The sequence below is a fragment of the Chlorocebus sabaeus genome, chromosome 20 (assembly GCF_047675955.1).
Source record: "Chlorocebus sabaeus isolate Y175 chromosome 20, mChlSab1.0.hap1, whole genome shotgun sequence".
Taxonomy (NCBI): domain Eukaryota; kingdom Metazoa; phylum Chordata; class Mammalia; order Primates; family Cercopithecidae; genus Chlorocebus; species Chlorocebus sabaeus.
In genome coordinates, this window is record NC_132923.1 from 79,733,803 (window position 1) to 79,759,320 (window position 25,518).

The following is a 25,518-nucleotide window of genomic DNA, read 5'->3' on the forward strand; positions in this document are numbered from 1 at the left end:
CCTGGTCTCTGCTGGAAGGTCAGGGAAACTTGCAAAGAGAAGAGACATCTCTGCTGAGATCTGAATGGGGGAAAGGAGTTGAGCTTTCTAGGTAACTGGAACAGCATATGCAAAAACCTGAGCGTGGTGCATTTGAGAGACTGTAAAACACCAAGGTGGTGGGGAACAAAGGGGCATGTAGTGAGTCAGCATGGGGAAGCAGCCAGGTCATACAAGGGGCTTTGCAGGCCCTGGCAAGTATTTTGCTCTTTACTCTAAGAGTGATGGGTAGCTTTTGCTGTGTTTTAAGTACTAGAAAGATGTATCAGATTTGCCAGGTTTTCTTAATCTCTTCATCCTGTGGTATGACTGTCAGAGGCGAGGCCAGCATAAGTGGATGAGGAAGGACTGAGGATACTGGAGTACTCCAGACAGGAAATGATAGCTGCATGACCTGGCATCTGCTGGTAGAGATGGAGAGGAGTAGACAAAGTGAAAGTTATTTGGAATGTGATATTGACAAGATGGACTTGGTTATGGGGGATAAGAATGAGGGAGACTGAATGGGCTCAAGGAGGGTTAGGTGATGGTGCATGCATTAAATTTGAATACGAAAGAAAAAACCATCTTATGTTTTTCTTTATTAAATAGCATCTTGATTGTAGCAAAAAATTAGCATAAATAAGAAGAAAATTACTAGTAATTCCACCACGCAAGAGAGAGCTCTTGTTATGTACACGTATATGGATGTGTGTACATTTTTTTCAAAAACAGGATCATATTGAACATACTATTTTGTAATATGCTTTTTTCACTCAACAGAATGTTGTAATTGTATTGTCACAGCAAAAAATACATAGTTCCACAAGATAATTTTTTCAGTACTATGTACTATTTCATCTTATAGGCAAATGCATTTTCTTCAGCCAGTCAGCTAATGCTCAACATTTTGGACATTTCTAACTTTTCACCATACTAACAGCACTGCAGGGAATATTTTGTACTCCAGTTTTTGCCCAGATATCATGTTCTTTCTGGATAAATAAAGAAGAATCATAGACCCAGTGTATGCACATCTTTAAAGCTCTGAAACATACTGCCAAGCAGCCCTGCAGAAAAGTTGCAGCAAATCACACTTCCACCAATAACAAAACACCTATAATGGCTGGCAGGTACCAACCTTTACAAATGTGCCTTGCACTATTCTGGTCACTTTACATATATTAATTTACTCATCCTCATAACAGCACCATGAGAGAGATACTATTATCATCCTTACGTTACATGTTTCCTCACACTTTGGTCAATACTGGGTATTATCTTTTCTGTATTTTTCATTCTGTTGGGAAAACTGGTATCTCATTTCTATCTATTTTGTATGAATCAATTTAAGATTTCCAACAGCATTTTGGGTTCCCATGTCATTCTTTGTATTATACAAAAAGAGAAAAGAAGTCTCAGAAAGTTAAAGTCATGTGTGCAAAGCTACACATCTAGTAAATGGTAGAGCTTGTATTTGAATTGCATTTCTTCTGGCTCCAGAGTCCATATCTTTCCTCCATTATTACACCGCCTCTTCAGCAAGAGACTATGTTATTTGGAAATCTGGTCTTGTCCTTGAGTAAAAACTTCTAGATTTCAGGATGCCAACCCAGGGAGCACTTCACTCTGACCCGCTCTATTGAGCGTTTGATGATGGGGTGCCTGGGGGCTGGTGCAGAGGTTGCCTCATTGGCACCACGATGCAGCAAGCACATCCAAAAATATGTTAGAAAAGAGAAAGGCCTTTGTAATGAGCCTGGGCCTCCCTTTGTCTTGTGAGGTTTTAACTACTGTAATTGCTTGTAGTATGAAGTACTGTTTTTTCATGTATCTATTTTTATTCTGTGTCTCTCTGCTTTTCTGTTTTTTTGTTTTGTTGTTAACTCACTTGATTCCTGTTGGGTATTTTTCCTGTGAATAGTATTGCCTTGGGAAAGCATACACTCTTACACACACACACACACACACACACACACACACACATAATATGAAGGCAAAAATAGGGTAGAATTTATTCTTAAAAAAAAAAAACTAATGGTAAAATCTTCAGCAGATGACTTTCTAATCCATACTGTATTTAATTGGCTGTATTGAACCATACTACAAATTAAGTCTTCTCTGTAATTTATTCTGTCAGACAGTAACCCTCCAAACAATTTGATACTTCATTTAAACATTGGTAAATGGCTCATGGAAATACAAAGAAAAAAAGATTTAATGATGATCAGATAAGAAATTCTCTGTTCACAGAATGAATCCTATGTGAAATGTTACGAATTAACCTGAGTCATTTATTCATTGAACATGTATTGAACATCCAGCATATGTAGGGCCTATCTTAAGGTGACTTGGTCTTTCTTTCTTTCTCTTCTTCCTCCCCATTCATTCCTTTCATCCTGTACTTCCTTTCTTTCTTCCTCCCTGCCTGCCTTCTGTAGCACTTACTGTTCAGAAGGTGCAGTATTAGGAGAGGGGGTAAGATTAAGAAGAACCAGAGGTGGATCTTTCTCTGAAGTGCCTAACATTCCTGGAGAGAGAGAAAACATGTGCATAGATGTTCCCAACAAGGTCCTGTTCTCAGAGCCTAGCTGCCTTCACACATTCAGTTCTGTCTAAAATGCCCATTCTTCCTTATTTTCTGGAGATTTCCCGTCTATCCTTGGAGCCTCAATTCAAGGTCACCCCCTTTGTCGAGCCTTCTCTGATGCCCTTCCCTCATTCTTGCCCAAAGCCTATGTGACACACTGGGTACACTTTTAATATAAAGCTTGTTGTATTATATTGTGATTGCTAGTTTCTTTGCCTACCTGTTTTATGAGATTGTGAACTCCTTGAAGAAGGGACTGTGTTTTACTCATCTGTGCAGCCATAGCACATAGCAGGAAACCAGCAACATAATAGGCACTCAATAAATACACATGCTATGAGTAACTGGATGAATGGATAAATGCGAAAGAAGTACAAAGCATCCTGCGTAGGACAAATATAATGCAGTGAGATCTAGGGATGGGAATTATTACTCAGGGAAATGGGGCATCAGGGTAGGTTCCTTGGATGGGCAATATGTCAGAGCTCTGCCTTCAGTCATAGGTACACTATAGTTCTGTGAGCTGATGAAGCGCAGGCCAGGGCATCTGCAGAGAAAACCATGTGAGTAATAGCACAGAGGTGGGAAAGTACAAAATTCAAAAAGACAGTAAAGAGCTCCTCCGATTATTTGCAGCACAGGTTACCTGAAGCTCATGCATAGGAAGGTCAGAATGGATTGAGGACATTGATACCTGGATTGTCCTTGGAATTCTTTAGTGATGACTTTTAGATCATGATGCGAAAAAGAGTTCAGGACGGGAGGGATACATGAAGCTGTGGCAGAGAGCTAGGGTGTTACTGAAGGCTCTACTTTTAAGACAAATAACTGCTTTGCTTTTGGCAGTAGTTTAATATCTAGACTAAGTTTTCCCAAGATAATAACTGTTTTCAAAAGGAAATGTGGAAGAAGGGCAACCAACATCTGCCTTTTTTTTCACCCTCTGCCTCCACTCTGGCCAGTATTCTCTGGTTGTTCTCACAGCCACCTCTGGAACTACCTGCAAGGCCCCAGGAACTGACCACAGAAGCACTCCTGGGATGGAGCAGTTGTTATACCCTAGTGGGTATAACAACTAGCAGCCCTCGCTGTCGGTGCCTCCTTGGCCTCAGAGTCCACTCAAGCCACGCTTGAGAAGCCCTTCAGCCCACCCCTGCACTGTGGGAGCCCCTCTCTGGGCTGTCCGAGGCCGGAGTTGGCTGCCTCTGCTTGTGGAGAGGTGCAGAGGGAGAGGCGCTGGCCGGAACTGGGGCAGTAAGGGGCTTAACACCTAGGCCAGCAGCTGTGAAGGGTGCGCTGGGTCCCCCAGCACTGCCTGCCCGACCGTGCTGCACTTGCATTCCCGCTGGGCCTCAGCCGCCTCCCCATGGGGCAGGGTTAGGGATCTGCAGCCCACCATGCCCCAGCGCCCCCGCCCCAGTGGGCTTCCACGAGGCTGGAGCCTCCCCAATGGGCGCCGTCCCCTGCTCCACGATGCCCGGTCCCATGGACCACCCAAGGGTTGAGGAGTAGGGGCCTGCTGCACGGGACTGCCAGGCAGCTCCACCCATGGCCCCTGCACAGGATTCACTAGGCAAAGCCAGCTGGGCTCCTGAGTAGGATGGGGACTTGGAGAACTTTTATGTCTTGCTAAAAGATTGTAGATGCACCAATCAGTGCTCTGTGTCTAGCTCAAGGTTTGTAAATGCACCAATCAGCACCCTGTCAAAACGGACCAATCAGCTCTCTGTAAAATGGACCAATCAGCAGAATATGGGTGGGGTCAGACAAGGGAATGAAAGCTGGCTGCTTCAGCCAGCAGTGGCAACCAGCTCGGGTCCCCTTCCATGCTGTGGAAGCTTTGTTCTTTCGCTCTTTGCAATAAATCTTGCTGCTGCTCACTTTTTGGGTCTGCACTGCCTTTATGAGCTGTAACACTCACCGTGAAGGTCTGCAGCTTCTCTCCTGAGGAAGGTGAGACTACGAATCCACCGGGAGAAATGAACAACTCTGTACCGGAGGAACGAACAACTCCAGACACCACACCTTAAGAGCTGTAACGCCCACTGCAAAGATCTGCAGCTTCACTCCTGAGGCCAGCGAGCCCACGAACCCACCAGAAGGAAGAAACTCTGAACACGTCCGAACATCAGAAGAAACAAACTCAGGACACACCATCTTTAAGAACTGTAACACTCACTGCGAGGGTCCGCAGCTTCATTCTTGAAGTCAGTGAGACAAGAACCCACCAATTCTGGACACACTAGGACCAAAGGCTGCACCTCACCTTGCTGCCTACGGATGCTCAACAGGTGCCAGAGACAGCCAATTCCTGAGAGTAAACTTCAGGGCCGTGCTGTCTTGATCTTTTTCTTTGAGAGCCAGGTGGCCGGCCTTTACCCCAAGCCTTCTGATTTATGACCCTCCCTGACTTCGGATACCTGCCTGAATCTAGAACATTCTCAGTTCTCTCCGCTTACCCAGTTCTCTTCTTCCCTTGCCTTCCTCATCCCAACTTATCAAGGGATCATCTTTTTGTTGGTTGAGAGAGCCAAAAGTCTAAGGAAAGGAGACTTTGATTCTATGTAATCGGGTTTCCTTTTTTCAATGCTTTGTTATCCTGAGTAGGAAAAACACCTGGGTTTAGTATTGGTCCTGGCATTTCAATCTCTGACCTTCAGTCCCTTCATGAATAAACTCAGGATTGATGTTTAAGGTTCCAACTGTCTTTGATTGTGCTGATAAAGTCCACTTGAAGACGTGGGGCAATTTTGAGGCTCAGTGAACAAGAATTTTCATTATACACTCTTAAGTTTCTAAAGCGAATGTGATAATGCAATTGTGGGATTAGCAGAATTCTAATGTATTTGTGTTTCTAAGTATCTATGTTACCTCTGCATGGTTAAGGTTGGAGAGAAGGAAGACATATCCCCTCACTGACTCATTTCCGAATGAATGAGACACGTTCAGAGCAATCCTTTTTAACATGTCATAAAATTAACTATGAGAGAGAATAACGTTACAAATATCTTTAAGCACTTCACGCTCGCACACACAGCTACACTCTGCAAGGCAGTATTAGGTATCATCAGGCATTAAAAATGTTTTGATTTTAAAACACTTAATGAGGATTCCCAGATAAATTAAAACATCTCCATCTGCTGTCTTGCCTGGTAGGTGATATTTTACCATTGCACAATCATCTCCAAATCTAATTCCACCAGGAAGACTTCTAATCGCAGCTTAATTTTAGAGCAATATTCTACTTGGCAATCAATAAGGCACTGTCGTCAAACTTTGATTTAATAGGAAATGTGGATAACATTCTCCACATTGTGCAGAGAGAGAGATACTTTCAGGAAAGGAAGAGAAGAACGTCTTTGTCTCCCACTTTTCCCTGCTGCCTACCATTCTAGTGCACAAAAGCCTGTAAATCAATGCCCCCATGTTGCGCAAATGTAAATCTCATCAATTTTACGTCATTAACACCATGAAAAAGCTACCACTCTTTGAGCAATTTTCCTCTGCTAGCTAAATATGTCCTCTTAATAAAACAAAAATTAATGAATCCTTATTATTTTGCTAGCAAATATGTCCTTCTCTGCCAACTTATTCGTGTCAGAAACCATTAGACTCACACATTCGTTTTATTGCCACTGGAGGGACTAGGGTAACTGGGCAGTCATACCACCATTAAAGCATGATGTCCAGTGGGCAGTGGGCAGCGTGGGCAAGCATGAAGCCAAAGAGAGAGTTCTAAGAGTAGTCAGAAAGGTTAGTGAATAGTCAGACCCTGGAAATTTAAGGAAAGGCAGAAAATTCTACTGCAACAAATGATTTATGAGGTCAAATGCCTGGAAAGATTGCAACTGGCCAAGAGGTGAACATTTTAGATCAGTGGTCATCTAGGCGATGACCATCGTGAAAGCCAGAGGCCCACTGTACCAGAAGGCTGGTTTTGTAGTGGGGGGTCCTAATGGCTTAAAAGGATTTGGGAAGATAGAATAAGAGCTTAGAGAGTATGTACTCCAGTGGTTCCCAATGTTTTTGTAACTAACTTCTCCTGTGTTAACATTTCTCTCTCTCTCCATGGACTCAGTAATGGGGAAGATTCTGTCTACCAAAAAAATTGCATTTGTAATCATCCATTTTCCTATTTGGACTATTTAAACCATAACTAATTGCCAGTAAGAGAATATACTCAAATATGAGTTAAGGAATATTAGCAACACTTAGCTGATATAATTCCAAATAAATGGCCGGGTGCAGTGGCTTGCACCTGTAATTTTAGCACTTTGGGAGGCCAAGACAGGTGGATTGCTTGAGCCCAGGAGTCTGAGACTAGCCTGGGCAACATGGCGAAACCCCATCTCTACAAAAAAATGAGCTGACTGTGGTGGCATATACCTGTAGTCCCAGACACCCAGGAGACTGAGGCGAGAGGATCACTTGAACTCAGGAGGTGAAGGTTGCAATGAGCCAAGATTGCACCATTGCACTCCAGATTGGGTGACAGAGTGAGACCCTGTCTCAAAAGAAAGAAATTCCAAATAAACTTGGCGTTTTCATTTGCATGCACATAGAAAAGTATAGACTTATTAGGAGTAATTATAGATTTCTGTTTAGCTTTTGAGATTTTGAAAACTGCATGGGGCCTCTTTTTATTACATTGAATGATCCCTAAGGATCTAGGGCTTTGGGTTATGAGCCATTGATCTGGTACATACCTCCCATTTACTAGAGGGCTAAACTTGAGGTACACAGGGATACACTGGGTACCTTGTGTTTACACAGTAGCGAGAATTCAAGCCTCCTAATACCTAGTATAATGAAAAGGCTCTTTATAAGGACTTTAAACATAGCATAAGCACCCAGATGAATATACAAGCCTTTACAGAGTACTGTTGAATGAGGATTGTTTTAAGTAGGTTTAGTATGGGAAAATAACCATAAAGATCACCATTACCCTATAGGATGGTGAACATTATCTGTTGAAGCTCAGATAATGAAGGCACAAAGGTCAACTATAAAAGATTTTCAAATGACTAATTATCAATCTCAGTTTACTTTAGTTCAACAACTATAATCCAGCCATAGTGCAAGGTGCTAGGATGACAGGGATAAGGAAGACAGAACCAGGTGGGAAAGACAGACAAGGAATCATGCAAATGTATCAGAGAAGGAAGACCTGTGAGAGTAAGGAAGTCCAGGGACCAACATTGGAGGAATTCATCAGTTCAGTGTCATTAGAAAGTAAAGTTCTACAGAAACACAAATGAGGGTGGAATTATTTCCCCAGGGAGAGAGAAGGCAAGCCTTGTTCAGAGGAAGTTTCACACAGGTGGTACTATTTCATATGGCCATTGAAAGAGAAGTAGGATTTGGACAAGTGAATAAAAAGAGTTGATGTTGCAGACAGAGAGACCTAGCAATGGAAAGCCTGAGAGAGATGCATAGCCCCACCTCTACCCCCAGTGGTGACTTTGGACAAAACAGAGAAAGGCATTTATTCCTCAACACACTCTATCACCATCTGCTGGAAAAGTGTTGTCACCATGTACATCTATAGTTCTGTGAGTGTTAACAATACTCCCTGGACTTGTACAGTGTACATCGTCCACCACAGCACACAGAGTCTCTGAGAATTTAAGTAAATTAAATATCAATCCAAAAGTTGAACTGGGATGTGTCATGAAAACAAGATCAAATAGAAGCCTACCCATTGAACTAAATGCTGGCTCTAGCAAGCTGAATAAAGCCACCATTGCAGATGCTTATTCAGCATATGAACAATCCTGTGTTTCTCTCTGGTCACAGGATTAAGACCGTAGAGAGAAGCCTCCATTTCTCAAGGGCAGGCGTAGCTCTTTTTCTTTCCATCTGGACTAAACAGCTTTTCCAAAGCCCTTCGGGCCTGTTCACACATAGCTGAAACACATTTCTTATTGATCAACAGCTCGAAGGGAAAGTCCCCTGAAATATGTTCTTCATTTTTTTCTCTGATAGGCCCTTCAGCATCATCATGCTGTTCATGAAATATCCTACATTGCAAAGGACATTACAGATCACCGGGCCTTTGGATATGTTTGTGGGAAAGAAGGGAATCACAGATTTGTGGCCATAAAAACAGCCCAGGCGGTGAGTATCCCTATCCAAGAAGGGAGCCTTTCCTTGGAACTCTGGGAGGACAGTCCTGTGACTCCGTTGGTCTTTGAGGGCGCACTCTGAGATATGACCAAGCAATGCATTTCCACTGAAGTTGATGCTCACATTCCCGTCTAGAAAAGATAAACAGCCTTGAAGCAAGGAAACATGCTCATACCCATCCAGTTTATTCTTTTTCCTTTTTTTTTTTTTTTTTTTACTAATGGGTATTTCCTAATGACTAATTATTTTCCTTTCTGATTAAACTGGATGGAGGCACCGTGTACAAATAAGTTGCCTTGTGTTCATAGCCTCATTTAAAAAGAAAATAAGAGAAAACAAATAGCTGTTTTGCATAAGGCCTACTCTAATTTTATTGTGTTCTAAATCACTAATAAATAAAAGCAATGCCTTTTATGCTTATGATTATTATGAATTTGCAAATATAATTAGTTGAAGAAATGAACTTTAGCCTAGATGCAATTTGCTAAACCAGTATAAACAAGGTAGAATTAATTAAGAATGGAATGCTTTCAGATTAATAGAAAAAGGAAGGGCTGCGGGTTGTCGCCGCAAAAACAAAAATTGGTTGCTGCATCTCAGTACCATTCCCTTATGATGTGCCTTACCACCTTTCACTCCAGGCTGAACCTGTTATTCTGGACTTGAGAGATCTCTTTCAACTCATTTATGAATTGAAGCAAAGAGAAGAATTAGAAAAAAAGGCACAAAAGGATAAGCAGTGTGAACAAGCTGTGTACCAGGTATACCTGTGAATTTATCCTTGCGCTGCAGATCGGGCTTCAAATAAACACATGTAAAAACTGACAGTCAGGCCTTCTCTTCCTGCTGCCAAGTAGAAATAAACGAAGATGAAAGATTCCTGTGTAAATTACAGTACCCAAAGCAAGCCATTAGAAATTATCCCTTATTCTCTTAAACTCTAGACATGTTAGATGAAGTAAAATCTCGAATCCAGAGAAAGATTTCAGGGGTGGAGGACCCAAGAAACACAATTGCTTTTGCTATCGTTAACAGTGGGGTGGAGGTGGGGGTGGCTCTAAGGGTTTTGACTTTTCTGTGTTTTTTCTGCCTTGATGACCCACCAGCCTTTTCTGCCCAGAGCTGGTTTCTTTACTCTCCTGTAATTTCTGAATGCAGTCTCACATCTCTTTCTTTATGTCCTCTGCTTTTCACCCTCCCTCTCCTTATTCTGCAATAGACAATATTGGAAGAGGATGTTGAAGATCCTGTGTACCAGGTAATTTCTGAAACTAGTTGGGGTTTTAGATTCAAGAGTGACTAGACCTGTGCCAGAGCCATTTTGTCAGAAACCTGAAGAATCCACTGACTGCAAAACCTGGAGAGAGACCAAGATTATTTCTGAGGGCAAGGGCTGCCAGCCCCTCCAGGAGCAAATTTCCATAAAAACTAACAGAAGTTTGGCCGGCATCGGTATCTTGGGATTTGGAGATCCGCTTCTCCCTTCTTGCCTCTGCCTCGGCCCCCTTCACAGTCTGTAGAAGTTTGATCCCAGAGCTGAATGTTTTCAAGAGTCTCTTGAATATTCTGAGTTCATTAGAGAGAATATGAATAATGAGGTGGCTTCTCTGAGTTAAGAACCAGAGGTGGGGGCTGACGTTTTGGTAACATTTCAGCACAGACCCAAAGGATAGTTTCTAAGCTTTAGAAAGGCTATGAGGAGGACTCTCTGACCCCCGATGGGGCAAGCTGACCCTCCGATTACCTGGCTCATGCCATAGGAGCTGTTGGGAGGAAGGAAAGAGTGACCTTAAAGACACTTCTGCCCCTGGCTTTCTCTGGACTCTCTTCAAGATCTGCAGCTCAGTGGTGGGTAGAGAAATGATCTCTCTTGGGGTCAAGTATGTGGTTTGTTCAAAAAGCGATGCAGAAAAAAAGGGAAAAGCCTCTCCCTCCCCTGTGCTTATTCTCAAGGAGAAAGAGAAGCCAAAAAAAATGACTTTTGAACACAAAGGAAAATCTTGAACTTACAGTTCTAACTGGGATGCATAGGTGTTCTTTGTGTGTGTGTGTGTGTGTGTGTGTGTGTGTGTCACATACGTATTTTATATAAATGCATATTTTCACACAAAAAGCTGGTACTGCTACAATGAAAGTAACATAATATAGATAACTTGAAGTGGAAAAAGTACCTAGTGTATATGGCAAACAAAAGCCACAGATGCACGTAATGACATGCTCTTGCTTGAGAATACTGAGGGCCGAGGATTTGTATATAATATGAACTTCACCCTCTGGCTCACTGGCTTGCACAAAATAAAGAATAATAGCCTTTTTGAAATGTCTCAGTCCTGTAGAGTCTAAAACATGCACATGGAAACATCGATTTAACGTATTTTAAAGTGAGAATGTAAAATAAGGTGATATTTATGGGATAAAGGAGTTTGGGGCTTCCGAGCTCTTCAGAGTTTGTTTAAGATTTTGAGCCTTAGGGGAAAAGGGATGCCCCTCAACTGTAACCCATACTTTACAAAGTGTGGGATCCCAGGCATTCCAGTGAGACAGCATTCATACTCATCACTACCAACATATTCAGATATTACTGAGACAAATTGCCATTGAATGAAGAGGTTATATTACCAGAAAGATCTGCAGAGGCTCAATGCAATCACTGCTGAAATACTGACCAGCAGACCTGTGCAGTTTTCCTTAGGAAAGGCAGGAATGTACAAGGTACATTTTGTTTCAATAATTCAATTGTGTCTTTAAGGTGTTTTCTCTTGTGCCTGCTTCTTAAATGCTCACTGTGATTTGTATCTTAATTTCCAAATGCTTGTTTTTCCTTACTTCTTTTTCACCTCTGACCTTTCCTTTCTGGCTGCTCCTGTAATAGTACATTGTGTTTGAGGCTGGACATGAGCCTATCCGTGATCCCGAAACGGAAGAAAACATTTATCAGGTATAAAATTGCTTGCCTCTCTTACCATTGCACCACTACTAGTAAATGCATAAATACACTGATAGTCTAAAGAACCAAGGGTTCTGTTGGTCATTCCAGGCTTGTTAAAATGTCTTTGAGAGAATTGGCTTCTAGTTCCCCAGGAATTTCCCAGTAGTTTTCATGCCTTGTTGTTGTTTAATAGCCAGTTAGGTACAGTGTTTCACTTTTGAATGGATCTTAACTATTTTAAGTAGAAGCAAAAATAAAATGTTCCATTTTACCAAGGTAATACATTGGAGAGCTGGTGTCCATTGTACAATTAGGATCCTTTATTTCTCAAAAAATTTTGCTCAACAAATTTCTTAAGAAGCCAACTCCACTGCTGAAAATAAAGCACAAATTTAATTTCAAATGCTATGTGAAAACAACATTGAGAATATTAACTGAATGAAAGTACAGCTAAAGGCTTTACCCTTGTTTTTAATTGTGCAAAGAAAACTAAACTTCTTAAACTCATTTAGTTCTCACGAAGATATTATAAACTAGATATTTTAGTTCTGTTTTTATAGGGTGAGACTCAGAGAAGCCGAGTAGCTTTCTCGGGGTTGTACAACTATTTAGAGCCAAGATTCAAACCCAGGCGTGGGTGTGAAGGCGAAGCTCTGGCTCCTTCTGCCATGGTCTTCCACCAAAGTGTCTGTGTAATTGCAGCATAGCAGCACATCAAATAGATATGATGACCTGCAACTTTTCACTCATTAGTATTGTAGTCCCAATTTGAAATAGAAACATTATAGGAGAAGAAAAAATTTTAATGTATTTAATAAGTGATTTTGATTTTATTAGTTGTGTGCTCTATTCTGCCTTGGGTTTTCATTACTTATATAATAAAAGTAAAACATTTTCAATTTCTATCAAATGCATAGAATTCTGAATGACTAAAATATAATGTTAGTTCTACCAAAAAATTGGTTTAAAGTTGTCAGCCTTGTTGAGTAATAATCTGAGTATTTCTCTCCACTGGATCTATCTGGATTCCATTCAAATGTGAGGTTGTGCTTTGAGGTTTTGTTGAAAGTCATGGCTTACCAAGTATCTTTAATAAGAAAAGTTACATTTGTCCTGAGTGTCAGATTTTAAAGTATATACAACCTTACAGTATCTGAATATGAGGAGGAAAAATCCATTAACCAATCATCCTGGGAAGAGAAGGCCCCTTTTGAATAAAAGGAAGCTTTGCAGTATTAGAGGTTTCTGAATCCAGACTTAACTATAGTTGGCAGGGCTCCCGTTGAGCCCTGTGGGACTGCAGTCAGGGCCCAGTGGGGAGGGAGACATCCTAGTGTATTGGAAAGACCTGCTTTAGCTGGCGGAGAGCTGGGTTGTAGTCCAGGCTCTCTTGCCAACTACCTTTGGCTGAGTGGTAGTGGGCAAGGCACTTACCTTCTCCGAGTTAATTTCTCCCTTTATAAAACAGATGAAGAGTTTTTCCCTAACTCACAAGCTCATGTGTAGAATGGAAAGAAGAGGTGTCATCATGGGTCACAGAAAGTGGAGTGTGGCTGTGTGGATTCAGTATTTTAGTACAAGTACCACTCAGCCATTAATTAAATTGTCAAGTATTATTTTTTTCTCTGGGCTTCAGTTTACTCATCTGTAAAATGAGCAAGTAAAATACAGGGCTCTCTCAGGCAAGACCCTTTTCTGTTTTTTGCAATTACTGCTTTACCATAGGACTTTGATTTTTTTTTTAAAGAGAATCATGTTGGCTTGTTTTATAGGATAATAAGACTCAGAAATGGTGGAGGTGGGAACATTTACATGTGCACATGCGCTGACGGTGGGCCAGCTCTGTGAATGGGGTTTAAGTGCAATATCTTATTTCTCACAACAACCCCATGTGGCTTGAATCGTTATTCCCACCTTACAGATAAGGAAAGTGAGGCTCACAGAGATAAGGTATCTTGCCCAGGGTCCCAGAGCTAGCAAGAGGTAGAGCCCCCATTGCAGGTCCCTCTGACCTCTGTAAGTAAAGAAATAAATCCTGAGGCTGCTCTCAGCTCAGAATCCCCTGATTCTGAGTTTCACAATTAGATTCTAAGTCCCTTTCAAGTCACTATCTAAAAATCACACTTGTTTTAACAGCTCTGACCTCCAGATCTTCCCATCTGTCCATCATTAACAGGAAGCTACCATTTAAGGGAATGAATATTTTATCTCCTTCTATTGGAAAAACCTCTGGTCATTCTCTTCTCCTCCTTTGCCAGTCTGCTGGGGCTCAATTTACTTAATAAGAGATAAGCTCTTGGGCCTGAAGATAAGGCTGGGCTTTTAAGGGGCCGCTATTAGGAGCCTCATTCTTTTTTTTTTTTTTTTTTTTTTTTCCAAGGGCTTGTGAGTGTTCCATAGCTATTTCGCCTGAATTGCAGTGTTTATTAATACTTCAGCTTGGCCCAGCCAGTGGTCTCAGCTTTTATTCACCTCCTTGTTTTCTGGAGTGAGGCAGACAGTCCTGGAGACCTTTAACTCTTTTGTGAACTTGAGTGGAGAACATAATTTTTGTATCTCAATTTTCTGGGCTATGAAATGGGGATAATATATTCTCTGCTCCTAGCAGTGATGTGAAAACGTACAACGAGGAGGAGAGCAGTTGGTTCATAGTAGATTCTGTGTCAACGTGAGTTTCTCCTCCTCCTTTGCATGTTTTCAGTTTCAGATGCTGTTGAAGATGTCTTATGATCATGTTTTAAGTGAAAGAGAATATAACTTGCTCACCACATGTTGTCGGAGGGCCTAGCAGAAATCCTCAAGCTTGCTTCACTTTCCTATTTGTAACTCCAACAAAAGCGACACAGAGGCTTTTGAGTAAATGTAACCTCTTTTTTGGAGATTTTTTGAGTAGTCTTGTTTTCCCAATTATAGTAATAATAATAACTGCCTTTTGCTTTGCCTGCCTCAGAAAAAGTTATCGGCTGTATTAAAATTATCAGCCTCCCAATACAAAACATTTTTACACATCACTTAATTTTGATCCTTCCAATAAGGATGACATAGGAAAAACAGCTAAAATGACTATCATTTTGAACATAAGAAAATCAAGTTCCCTCAATTTAGGTGCTGAATACAAGGTCAGAACCTCCGATTCTAAATCTAGTGTTCTTCAATACCTTAACAGGCTTCCTATATAAGCAAGATATCAGCTTTCCACATGGCCATTTTCCAAGTTCATTCATTCAAAAACCGCTGTTAACCATCCAATCCGTGTCAAGTATCATTATTTTTAAATGATGATGAGTCACCAGGAAATGTTACCCAACAAAGCCTGGAACTGCCTCTCCACACTATTAATTAACATGCTGCCAAAATAAAAGTAAAAGTGTCTTCTGTATGTATAGTATGTAATGTGCTGTTTTTAGAGTAATTTAACATCTATTCGCTTGTTCATACAAAAAAAAAAAGATTATTTATAGAACAAATAAATGACTGGACACATGGAAAATCACATGCATCCGGCACGGGGATGGGATGGTGACCATGGCATGGCCCCCACCCTCAGAAGTTTATAGACAGCCCCCTTAGATGCTCACATGGGGCAGATGGGGCAACTGAAGTTCAGAGAGCAAAGGGACTCTCTGAGTCGCAGCCTGTGGCAGACCCAGGATTTGGAACCACCAGTCTTCTGGTTCCTTTTGGTCTGAAACTTTTATTTCTCTAAAATATTGTGTTACTGAAGCCTTTTGTGTAAACAGAATGGAACAACTAAGCACAGATGACCGCGAGGACCATGCACCTTAGCCCTCATGGACTGAATCCTTGGCGATTAGGCATTTCTTTGTTCACCAATATTTACAGCTGTGGTTACAAGGATAATAAAATATCCCAACCTGCCCTCAGCAAGCTTATAGACCCTGGAACAGTTACAATGTGCTGCAATAACCCTCATGATGAGATAAAGCACACTTTACACTCTATTTCAGTAGTCTGATTACTTTTCCATCTCCCGCAATAAGACAAGGAGCTTTGTTAAATCAGGGGCCGTATCCATCATGTTCACCATCATTGTCCCAGGGAATGCATGATGCATGACACATAATACATACTTAGCAACTTTTATTTTTTAATGAAAGAATGCATCAGAGGTTACAAGAGTACAGGGGAAGGCTCCAAACAAGGCCTAGAGAATCAGGCAAGGCTGCCAAGAAGATATCCCAGCTGAGATAAATCTTAAAGGACAAACAGGCAGATTGATATCTCACCCATGGGAGAGCCAAGTAGAAAAACGTTTTCAATTATGCACAGTTTGGGTTTATCCATTCCACCGCTTCTTCTCCGTTTGCAGGGATAATTGAGAGGCAGCTGCGGTTCAACTGTGCAAAGTGCCCGTAGTGAGCAGTGAATTACGGGCAACAGAATGTTCTTCATTTTGCTCAGTAAAGGGTGAGCTAGTAAAAACAAAAGTGAGGGCTGGTAATTTATTGGCCCTCATTAACAAGGACTCTGTAGGCATTCTTAGTGGATTTCTTTTAGATGGAGCTCAGTTATCAGGAGCAAAGAAATGACATTCTTCGCTGGCTACTTGCACAGTGAAGCTTGCAAGAGCAGCTCTGGAAGTGTACCACCGACACAGCCATGCTCACTCAGTTCTGTTTTCTGCAAGAGTGTACATGAGCTTCTGGGAACATAGGATGTGATGTCAAAGAAAAGGCCCACTTGAAACAGCTGTCTGAATAATGTAGCAGTCAAATGGCAGACTCCCTGGGCTCAAGCTTTTGGCCTCCCCATTCACGAATTACACTCACAGAGTGAGTTGAATCACACAAACTACTCTGTCCAAGGGCCTCAGGGTCACAGGTGTTCTAGAGCAAATATCTCTACTGCCAGAGATATTTTTCTCCTCTGCAACATGGGACCCACTGAGTTCTTACCTGACGGACCTGTCTTGAGGATTGCATGAGAATGTATATAAGACACAAATGTTTACAACAGCGCCTGGCACATAGGAAGCACCCAGTCCATGTTAGCTCACATTATTAATAATAGTTGTCTTGTTTGGCCACCAGAAAGAGCTGGGTTTGAACCTGGTCACTTACCAACTTTGAAGATTTGGGCAAAGTCCCTAACATCTCTGAGCCTCACTTTCTCCTATTTAAAGTAAAGATGGTAATACTAATTTCTTAGAGTTGTTGCAAAGATTTTAAGTTAAATGAGATGAAAAGTGTCAAAGGGACCTATGGAATAAACTCAAATTCTTACTTCTTATAGAACAATGGTGTAGGTAGCTAGCTCAAGCCTAAAAGATACTTTTCCTTCACTATTCCCCACATTCCTCTATCATACGTTTACCATATGTCTCAGCAGACATTTACTGAGAGCCTACTGGGTGTTAGGCACTATGCCTGCTCTTAAGGAGCTCCCAATATGATGGAAAGAAAGGCATGTTGTCAGACCATTATAAAACCACTGCTGGCTGGGTCCTGCAATGGGAGTGTGAGCTAAGCTGTGACAGTTGCTGGGAAAGGAACAACTAATGAGTGCTTCCAATCTGGAATCTTTCAGTGAAAAACCCTTGGTTGACTCATTTGAAAAGTAGTCAACATATCCACTATTGTTAGTATCATAAGATGTGTTCATATATATTTTTATGATGTGTCAGTAACTAAAGTAATTCTTCTAACACATTTACAGTATTATGGTATGTAATAGTGTTGTGTATCTAATATCCCTTTTCTCACTCAGTCCTCAGAATAACCTGAGTAAGAGGCAGAGCTGATAGTAGTGAAGCTCGGAGGAGCTCAGTGACCTGCTCAGGCTGTCACAGTTAGCTCATAACACAGTGAGACCAGATGGATGAGTAAGGGAAGGGAGGAAGATGCAGATTAATGTTAAAAGTCCTCAAGATCTTCTCCATACTAGGCCCACGCTTTCCATACCACTTGTGGGCCTTTTTCTTCCATGAAAACCTTCCATAATTATCAGATGGCTTGTGTATGATCCCAATAGAAGATGAGCTTTGTGCTAGGATCTTGGTATTTGCTATATTTTAAATAGCCTGGATCTCAGACTCAGCATTGAGCAGTTTAAGCTCAGCTACAAACTGTTTCTAATCACTTCGGGAGCAGTATGGCACCTCCCTGGGCCTCATTTTTGTCTAAGGAAATGAGGATTTTTTTTCACCGCGTGACTTCTGAAGTCTATACAGGTTTCTAGTCTTTGATTCTGTGAGGAGCCCGATAGCAGAGACGACCTATAAACCTTTGTTAAATGATGCCCACTCCCTCTCCCCATCTGATGCTCCTAAGGGAGGGAGACTGGCCTGATACTTTCACAGTTAGACCAGGTTCCCGTGGGCTTGTCCTGGGGGCCATTCTCAGATATCCTTAACCAGCTTGCAGTTGAAGTCTGGTTGCTTTGTTCTTTGAAATTGGAGTACTAAAGTGTTCTGACTGTACTGAATTTAATTTTTCCATAGGTTCCCACCAGCCAAAAGAAGGAAGGTGTTTATGATGTGCCAAAAAGTCAACCTGTAAGTGTAAGTACATCTCCTCTCTACTGCCAGGTTTCTGCGACCTGGATTCACACTGAGGCTATGTCTACAGCCTGTGGAAGGAGACCCTTCTTCTGGAATGAGTGTCATGGCCCCACATGTTTCTGCTGGGGACTGCATGCTGGGGAATCTTCAGTGGGCCGGAGGAAGGAGACATGAGGCAGAAATGGTAGCGCTGAGGAAAGGGTGCCAATATGAATGAAGGTCTGGTCCCATGAGTGGGCGTGAGTTGAATCATGCAAACTGCTCTGTTTAAGGGCCTCAAGGTCCTAGGTATTCTGGGCCAAAAGTCTCCAGCCATGGTTTAGAAGAAGTAATTCTTCTAACACATTACAGTATTATGGTATCTAATAGTGTTGTGTATCTAATACCCATTTTCTCATTCGATCCTCAGAATAACCTAAGAGGCAGAGTTGATAGTAGTGAAGCTCAGTGGAGCTCAGTGATCTGCTCAAGTGGAGGATAGTGTTTTTGTTGTTGAAAGAGAGCTGCCCATCTAATTTGAAAGTGGTTGACAAGTTTCAAAGGGACAGTAGGAGAAGGGCTGGCCAGGAGAAGAGCTGGCCAGGGCCTTTGGGGTATACAAAAATTCAGCCAGTGGGTGAAAATTTTGGAAAAGGTCATGTGCAGTGGGCTTGTGGAGAACCCAAGAGGCATACCACATTAAGGACAACAAGGTCCAGTGGATCTGGACCCCATATGTTGGTGGGACTCCTGGGAATCTGGGACAGAACCGTAAATTCCCAGCTGTGTGGTACTGCTCTAAACCACTTAAGTGCCCAGAACTCATATTTAGGACCTCCAACTGGCAGGCAGAAAGCAATTTCTAAACATAATTCAGGCAGCTCTAGCGAGCCAATGAAGGCTCTTGAGGAGAGGGCATATGTGACTTTGCCACAGCCAAGGAACTAGCGTGTTCAGTCACTGTTGACCTCATTCATCTCAACAATGAGTGGACAGAGAAGGTGCTTTAAAGTCAGGTAGATCCTCAACAATGTGAGTTCTGTCCCTGACAGAACTGTTGTGAGGCTAAAATAGTTCTACCTGGAACACTGTTGTCTGTTCTGGACCCCACACTAAGAGAGAGATAAAGACACACCTGCATGTTTAACAATACGATTAACAAGGGGATGTGAAACTGCATTCTATGAGGAGCAGCTGAAGGACACAGAAATGTTTGGCCTGGATAAAAGAATCCATAGATACGAAATGGGACTCCAAAGGCCACTGTATGGAAAAGAGATTACCTTGTTCTGTGTCAGCCAAATCCTGGAACTGAGACTAGTGAGTGGCACTATAAGAAAGTCAATTCCAGCTCTAAGTGAGACTGACCCTCCCATAGTCAGAGCTCCTCAGGTGCAGACCAGCTGGCACCTCAGAGAGTGAGCTCACCATTCCTGGAGCTATGCAAGCAAGCCTTGCAGACCCCTTGTCAGAAAGATTACCAGGGCGATTCACACATTGCATAGGGAGATGGACAGGAGAGCTCTGGAGGTCTTTCCAAACCTGAGATTCTGCATTCTCCAAGTTGGGAGTCTTTCTGATCTGTTCTCATCCTTGCCTGCCCCCTTCTCCCTTTTCTTTAGTGAAACTTCTATCTGATCAATGTCCATTTCTCTAACCCACTCTTCCAGGATCTTGAAACCACCATCCCCGACCTAAATATGGCTTCTGAAACCTATACGTGTTAGTTTTCATGAAAAAGCATATCCAGATGCGGACTCATTTTCAAAAACCCAAGTCTAGGGACCCTATTCTGTGTTGTGCTGCTCAGGGAAAAAGTAATTTTTCTCCCTAAGGCCTTTGCACCTCATCAGACCCCCTTGTCACTGAGACATTGGCCTGCTCTTCGTGTTTCAATTTGGTCCATTCCCCATGATACCATTCTCTGCAATTCAATTTGTGCCTGAATTGCCACACTTGCCCCTAACAGGTTTAGATATGTAAGGAAACATGCTCCAGTTGCTGCCTTGGTTTTTGTGAATTTATTAATGATTATGGCCACACCATCTCCATGCTTAATAGTTCCAGAAAAAAAAAAAAAAAAAATCGAAGCTCCTTTGCCTGAGATACACAGGCAGGCTGCCTGCAGATCCCCTCTCCAGCCTATGTGTCTAGTCTACTTCCTTCTGGTCCAGCCCTACTGAAGTCTTTTTGTGTTTGTTTGTTTCACCCCTCCCCACTCTCTCTGCAGCCTTCCCCCAGCATTCCAACTTTACTTCAAACTTTGTGTTCTCAGGGGGACTTTCTGGACTTTCCCTCTGAACAACAGCAGCAGATCACTCCTGCCTTTGTGCCTTCATTCCTCTGTCAATAGTATTTCTTCCCTGTTACTTCCTTGAATGTCCTGGGGTCCTTGTATTACCAGATGCAAGCCCATGGCCTGGTATATGAAAGCCAGGTGCAACATAGCTGCTTTAGGAACATTTAATAAATATATGAAGGCCGGGCGTGGTGGCTCAGGCCTGTAATTCCAGCACTTTGGGAGGCAGAGGCAGGCAGATCATGAGGTCAGCCTGGCCAGCATGGTGAAACCCTGTCTCTACTAAAGATACAAAACATTAGCTGGGCATGGTGACGTGTGCCTGTAATCCCAGCTACTCGGGAGGCTGAGGCAGGAAAATTGCTTGAACCCAGGAGGCGGAGGTTGCAGTGAGCCGAGATGACGCCACTGCACCTGGGCGACAGAGTAAAACTCCGTCTCAAATAAAATAAAATAATAAATATATGAATGACTCTATCTGTAGAAGGAATTTATGAAAATCCCCGGTAGAATTAAGAAAGACCCTGTATTTCTGACTCCAAAATAATCATTAAGGAAATGCACTAGAAATTTTCCTTGCAAAATATCTGGGCTGCCTGATCGGCATGCAGTGTCTCCCAACCCGCCGTTCTCTCAGAGTCCTAGAACCAACTGATGGTAATGATGACTTTTCCATGAGCTATTTTCAACATTTTCGAAAGCCTATGAGAGGTAAGAAGTAAAAACCTCAGGTTATTGTATAGAGACAGGTGGCTGCAGTTGGAATCTGCGCTCCTTCTCTTCCTACCTGTGAGACTTTTGATACATTTCCTTGCCTCAGAGACTCAGTTTTCTTTTTTACCAAAAAAGATGATTAAACATAATTAGAGGACAGAGTAGTATACGTATTGGAAAGTTGATCCCACTTGCCTAAGCCTCCCAGAGGTAATACCAGATACCACACACCCCTCCCTGCTCTGGGATCTTCCTGCCTTCTAGGCTTCCCATAGTAGACCTGCCTCTCTGATGAATACACACTCCCTACAGTACCTCTGTACTCTGAAAACCCTTGCCTCTCACTGTTTACTCCTTCACCACCTTTCCCTTAGCCATAAAGACAAATGTAAGAGATAACTCAATTAGTGTATGTTAAGCAGCTTCCAGAAAGTCATGAGACTTCCACAAGTTTCCCATAAGAAGAGAAACTGCCCAGTGGCCTGTTCCACCTGGTTTCATTTTTTTCTAGGTTCCACCTGGTTTCATTTTTCTCAGGTTTAGGTCTGCACAGAGCCTGGTCTTCAGAGTGAGATCTGGGTGTAGTTCTTACCACAGCCACTTCCTGAGAGTCCCTGAGCTGCTTTTTGCGTCTCTGATCCTCTATGTTATTATCTACAAAAAGAAAATAACACTACCTTTGCTTTGTTTGGAGGATTAAAGGAGACATGTATGCAAAACCCTTAACATAAGATGTGAATTACGTAGCATGAGAACATATCCACATGTTGCTATTTCAGGTAGTGCTCTAGCAAACACTTCTCACTGAGCCAGGGATTGGCAGCTATTCTAGGGGATTACACACCCTCTCTGGGAAGCCTTCCTTACCCCAAATAGAGTATTCAATCTCTCTGGGCTACCTCTAATACTTCTTTTTGCAATGATCCTAATGGATTGTCATTTTCTCTTAACATATTCATGTGAACCATTGGACTTTGAGTTCCTTGAAAACCTTGGCAGAGATCACATCTCATGCAGCTTTGTAATCTCAGCACCTAGCATGGTGCCTGAAATATACTTCCCATTGAGGACTGTGGTAGTAACCTAAGCTATGAGAGATGACGGGGTTTGAATCCTGGCTTCATTACTGGCTATGTGACCTTGAGTGCGTCCTTTGCTCTATTCAGTCTTTGGTCTTCTCAGCTATATAATGGTGATGTGAAAACCAAATTCACTGAGTTCTGAGAGTTTAGATTAATAACAGTGATTACTCAGTGTGCACTGGCAATTACTAGACACTTACTAAACGTTTTGTTGCACTGAACTACTCACCAGGAGTTGTCACTTTCATTCCATACCTCCTTGCATTGCGAGTCCATTGAGGACAGGAATCATATCATTCATGTCCTGATTACAGTGAGCATCAGTACAGAGCAGCTGCTCAAGTGGTAAGTGAATGAATAAAAATAAAGGAACAAATGAATCCCTGTGTAAGGAATGAATGAATAAGTGAATGCCTATAGACTCAAAGCTCATCTATTGTCCATTAAGTTCTTTTTCCTTCTGGGGCCAAAGACACTGTGTCAAACTAAGACAGTGTTGATTCTCAAAGAAGCCCTCTTGCCCGGCCCTTCTTCCACTTTGCGTTTAACCATTCTTGCCCTGTTCCACCTGCAGCCTCCATAAATATGCGTTGTTGTTTTTTTTTTTTTGTTTTCATAGCTTGGATCACCAAGCAGACAGGTTGCCTTCTGAACACAAACCCACACACTCACGTACCTGCATTCACTCCCCTCCTACATCAGGAACTTAGCATCAGGCAAAGCCACAATATCTTGCTTCCTTGGCAGGGTTATTTTTGATTTTTGTTTTTACATCCAACCTAGGGTTTGATTTTTTTCCTTCTAGGGCCCTATGGAAAGTGTTTAAAGTCATTAAAACTCTTTAAGTTTTCTGAAGAGGGGCCTGTAACTTATAAACTATTAGGGACACAATCTGATAGAATTAAGAATCAGTAGGCCGGGCGCGGTGGCTCACACCTATAATCCCAGCACTTTGGGAGGCCAAGGCAGGCGGATCACGAGGTCAGGAGATCGAGAGCATCCTGGCTAACATGGTGAAATCCCATCTCTACTAAAAAATACAAAAAAATTACCCGGGCGTGGTGGTGGGCACCTGTAGTCCCAGCTACTCGGGAGGCTGAGGCAGAAGAATGGTGTGAAACCGGGAGACAGAGCTTGCAGTGAACCTAGATAGCCCACTGCACTCCAGCCTGGGCAACAGAGCAAGATTCCATCTCAAAAAAAAAAAGAATCAGTACAGTCCTTCTACCCCAAAACCCCTGTAACTATTTGCATGTCACAGAAGGCTGGAGAAAGGATTTGGGCCCAGTGAATCTGCCAGATACTTGTCTAAAAACCACAAAAATTTTTGGATTTTAAGAGCATATCAGTTACATCCCTTGCCGTGTCTTAGATAATATGCAATTAGAGATGGCAGTTACATAGTCCACTTCTCAAAGTACATTTAGCTACAGACTTTCTTTGTAAAAATTAAAATTTTATATGACAATATAATATATAAGAGAGACAGGCAAAAAGAGGAGTCCTATGCACTATTCACAGTCTGTATATGAAATCACTACTGAATTATGATAATCAACTGTTGAAATATAAAATACACTTTCTTCTCTGACTGCATTGTTTTGTTTTTTGTTGCCTTCTCTACTTTTGGCTGTTATCTGGGGAGATGCGTCATTCCAGCAGACAGCCCATTTAGTAACCTGGCCTCCGAATTTCATGACCCTCGTCCCTTGAATCTTTTCACTCAGAACAGCCTTAGTGACCTCAGATCTCCAGGAGCCCCTCCTTTCTCTCACCATGAGCCTCTGTTCATCCTTTTCTTCTGCTCCAGTACTCTTGCTGAACTTTTTCTTGGTTCAACATTGAAAATCCAGTTAAAATGTTATTTTCGGTCTTCAGCTTTCCTTGAGTCCCAAGGGAAATTGCTTTTTTGAATATATTTCTGCTGAACTTTTTTTTTTTTCCTTTGAGACAGAGTCTCGCTCTGTTGCCCAGACTAGAGTGCAGTGTCATGATCTTGATTCACTGCAGCCTCCACTTCCCAGATTCAAGCGATTTTCCCACCTCAGCTTCCCAAGTAACTGGGATTGCAGGTGTGCACCACTAAGCCTGGCTAATTTTAGTATTTTTAGTGGAGGTGGGGTTTCATCATGTTGGCCAGGCTGGTCTCGGACTCCTGACCTCAGGTGATTCACCTGCCTCAGCCTCCAAAATTGCTGGGATTACAGGCGTGAGCCACCATGCCCAGCCCACTTCTGCTGAACTTCTAACCACCAATTTGAAATTTATTTTCTTTTCTTTTTATCTTTTTCTTTTCTTTTTTTTTTTTTTTTTTTTTTTGAGACAGGCTGTTACTCTGTCACCCAGGCTGACGTGCAATGTTGCAGTCATAGCTCACTGTATCCTTGAACTCCTGTGATCAAGTGATCCTCCTGCCTCAGCTTACCCAGTAGCTAGGACTACAGGCATGCACCACCATGTCCGGCAAATTGTTTTTTTTTTGTTGTTTTTTTTTTTTTTTTTTTTAAAAGATGAGGACTTGCTATGTTGCCCACTCTGGTCTTGAATTCCTGGCCTGAAGCAATCCTCCCACCTTGGTCTCCCAAAGCACTGGGATTATAGGCATGAGCCACTCCACCTGGCTTCTAACCACATTTTATTGTGGTTATCATGAAGCAGTGTTTTCTAATGGTTCAAAATATGGGCTTTGGCATCAGAACAACTTGGATTTGACTCCCAGCTTTACCATTTTCTAGCTTTGTGAATTTGAGTACTTAAGTTAGTCCCTCCAAGTCTTTATGTCCTCATCTGTAAAATGGAATTAATGTTAGTGCCTACCTTAGAGTTTTTGTGTAAAGACTAAATGTGTAAAGACTAAATGAGCTAAAGTATGTGAATGAGCTCAGTGCAATGAGAATTCAATCACTGTGGGCTATTATTCAGTTTCTTTCCCGTACTTCTCTGTAAGATCCTAGAGGACAGGATTCACTTCTATCTAGACTGCCTCTAAGGTAACCCTTGAGATTTCCAATCTCTCTGAGATATTGATGGTGGACCTTCTCCTCCCCAAAGAAATAAAGTATGCCTGAATAAATTTTTGTAGGACTTAAAGCCAACAGGATCCCTCAACCTCTGTCTTAGAACCTCAGTCAGCAGCTCATCATCACTCTTCCATCAACAGAGATAAATTAGTAACATGGCAAACTGAAAGTTACAGAGCATTCCAGAGTAGAGTCTTAGGGCAGAAGTTAGAATTTTCTGTTTCTTATTGATCTCCTTTAC

At 42.1% G+C, this 25,518-nt stretch overlaps 1 protein-coding gene across 18 annotated transcripts in view; it reads left to right on the forward strand.

Annotated features, from left to right (window-relative positions):
* Nucleotides 1-25,518, forward strand: part of DAB1 (DAB adaptor protein 1) — a 434,090-nt gene that overhangs the window by 350,073 nt on the left and 58,499 nt on the right. For 9 of the 18 annotated variants that reach the window (XM_007978568.3, XM_038003849.2, XM_038003862.2 and 6 more), the window contains 5 exons: nucleotides 8,594-8,725; nucleotides 9,376-9,495; nucleotides 9,954-9,992; nucleotides 11,607-11,672; nucleotides 18,124-18,183. In XM_007978568.3, coding sequence (XP_007976759.1) covers nucleotides 8,594-8,725; nucleotides 9,376-9,495; nucleotides 9,954-9,992; nucleotides 11,607-11,672; nucleotides 18,124-18,183 — 417 coding nt within the window. The remainder of the gene's footprint in view (nucleotides 1-8,593; nucleotides 8,726-9,375; nucleotides 9,496-9,953; nucleotides 9,993-11,606; nucleotides 11,673-18,123; nucleotides 18,184-25,518) is intronic. The other 9 variants (XM_073007255.1, XM_038003854.2, XM_073007256.1 and 6 more) reach the window with 4 other exon arrangements.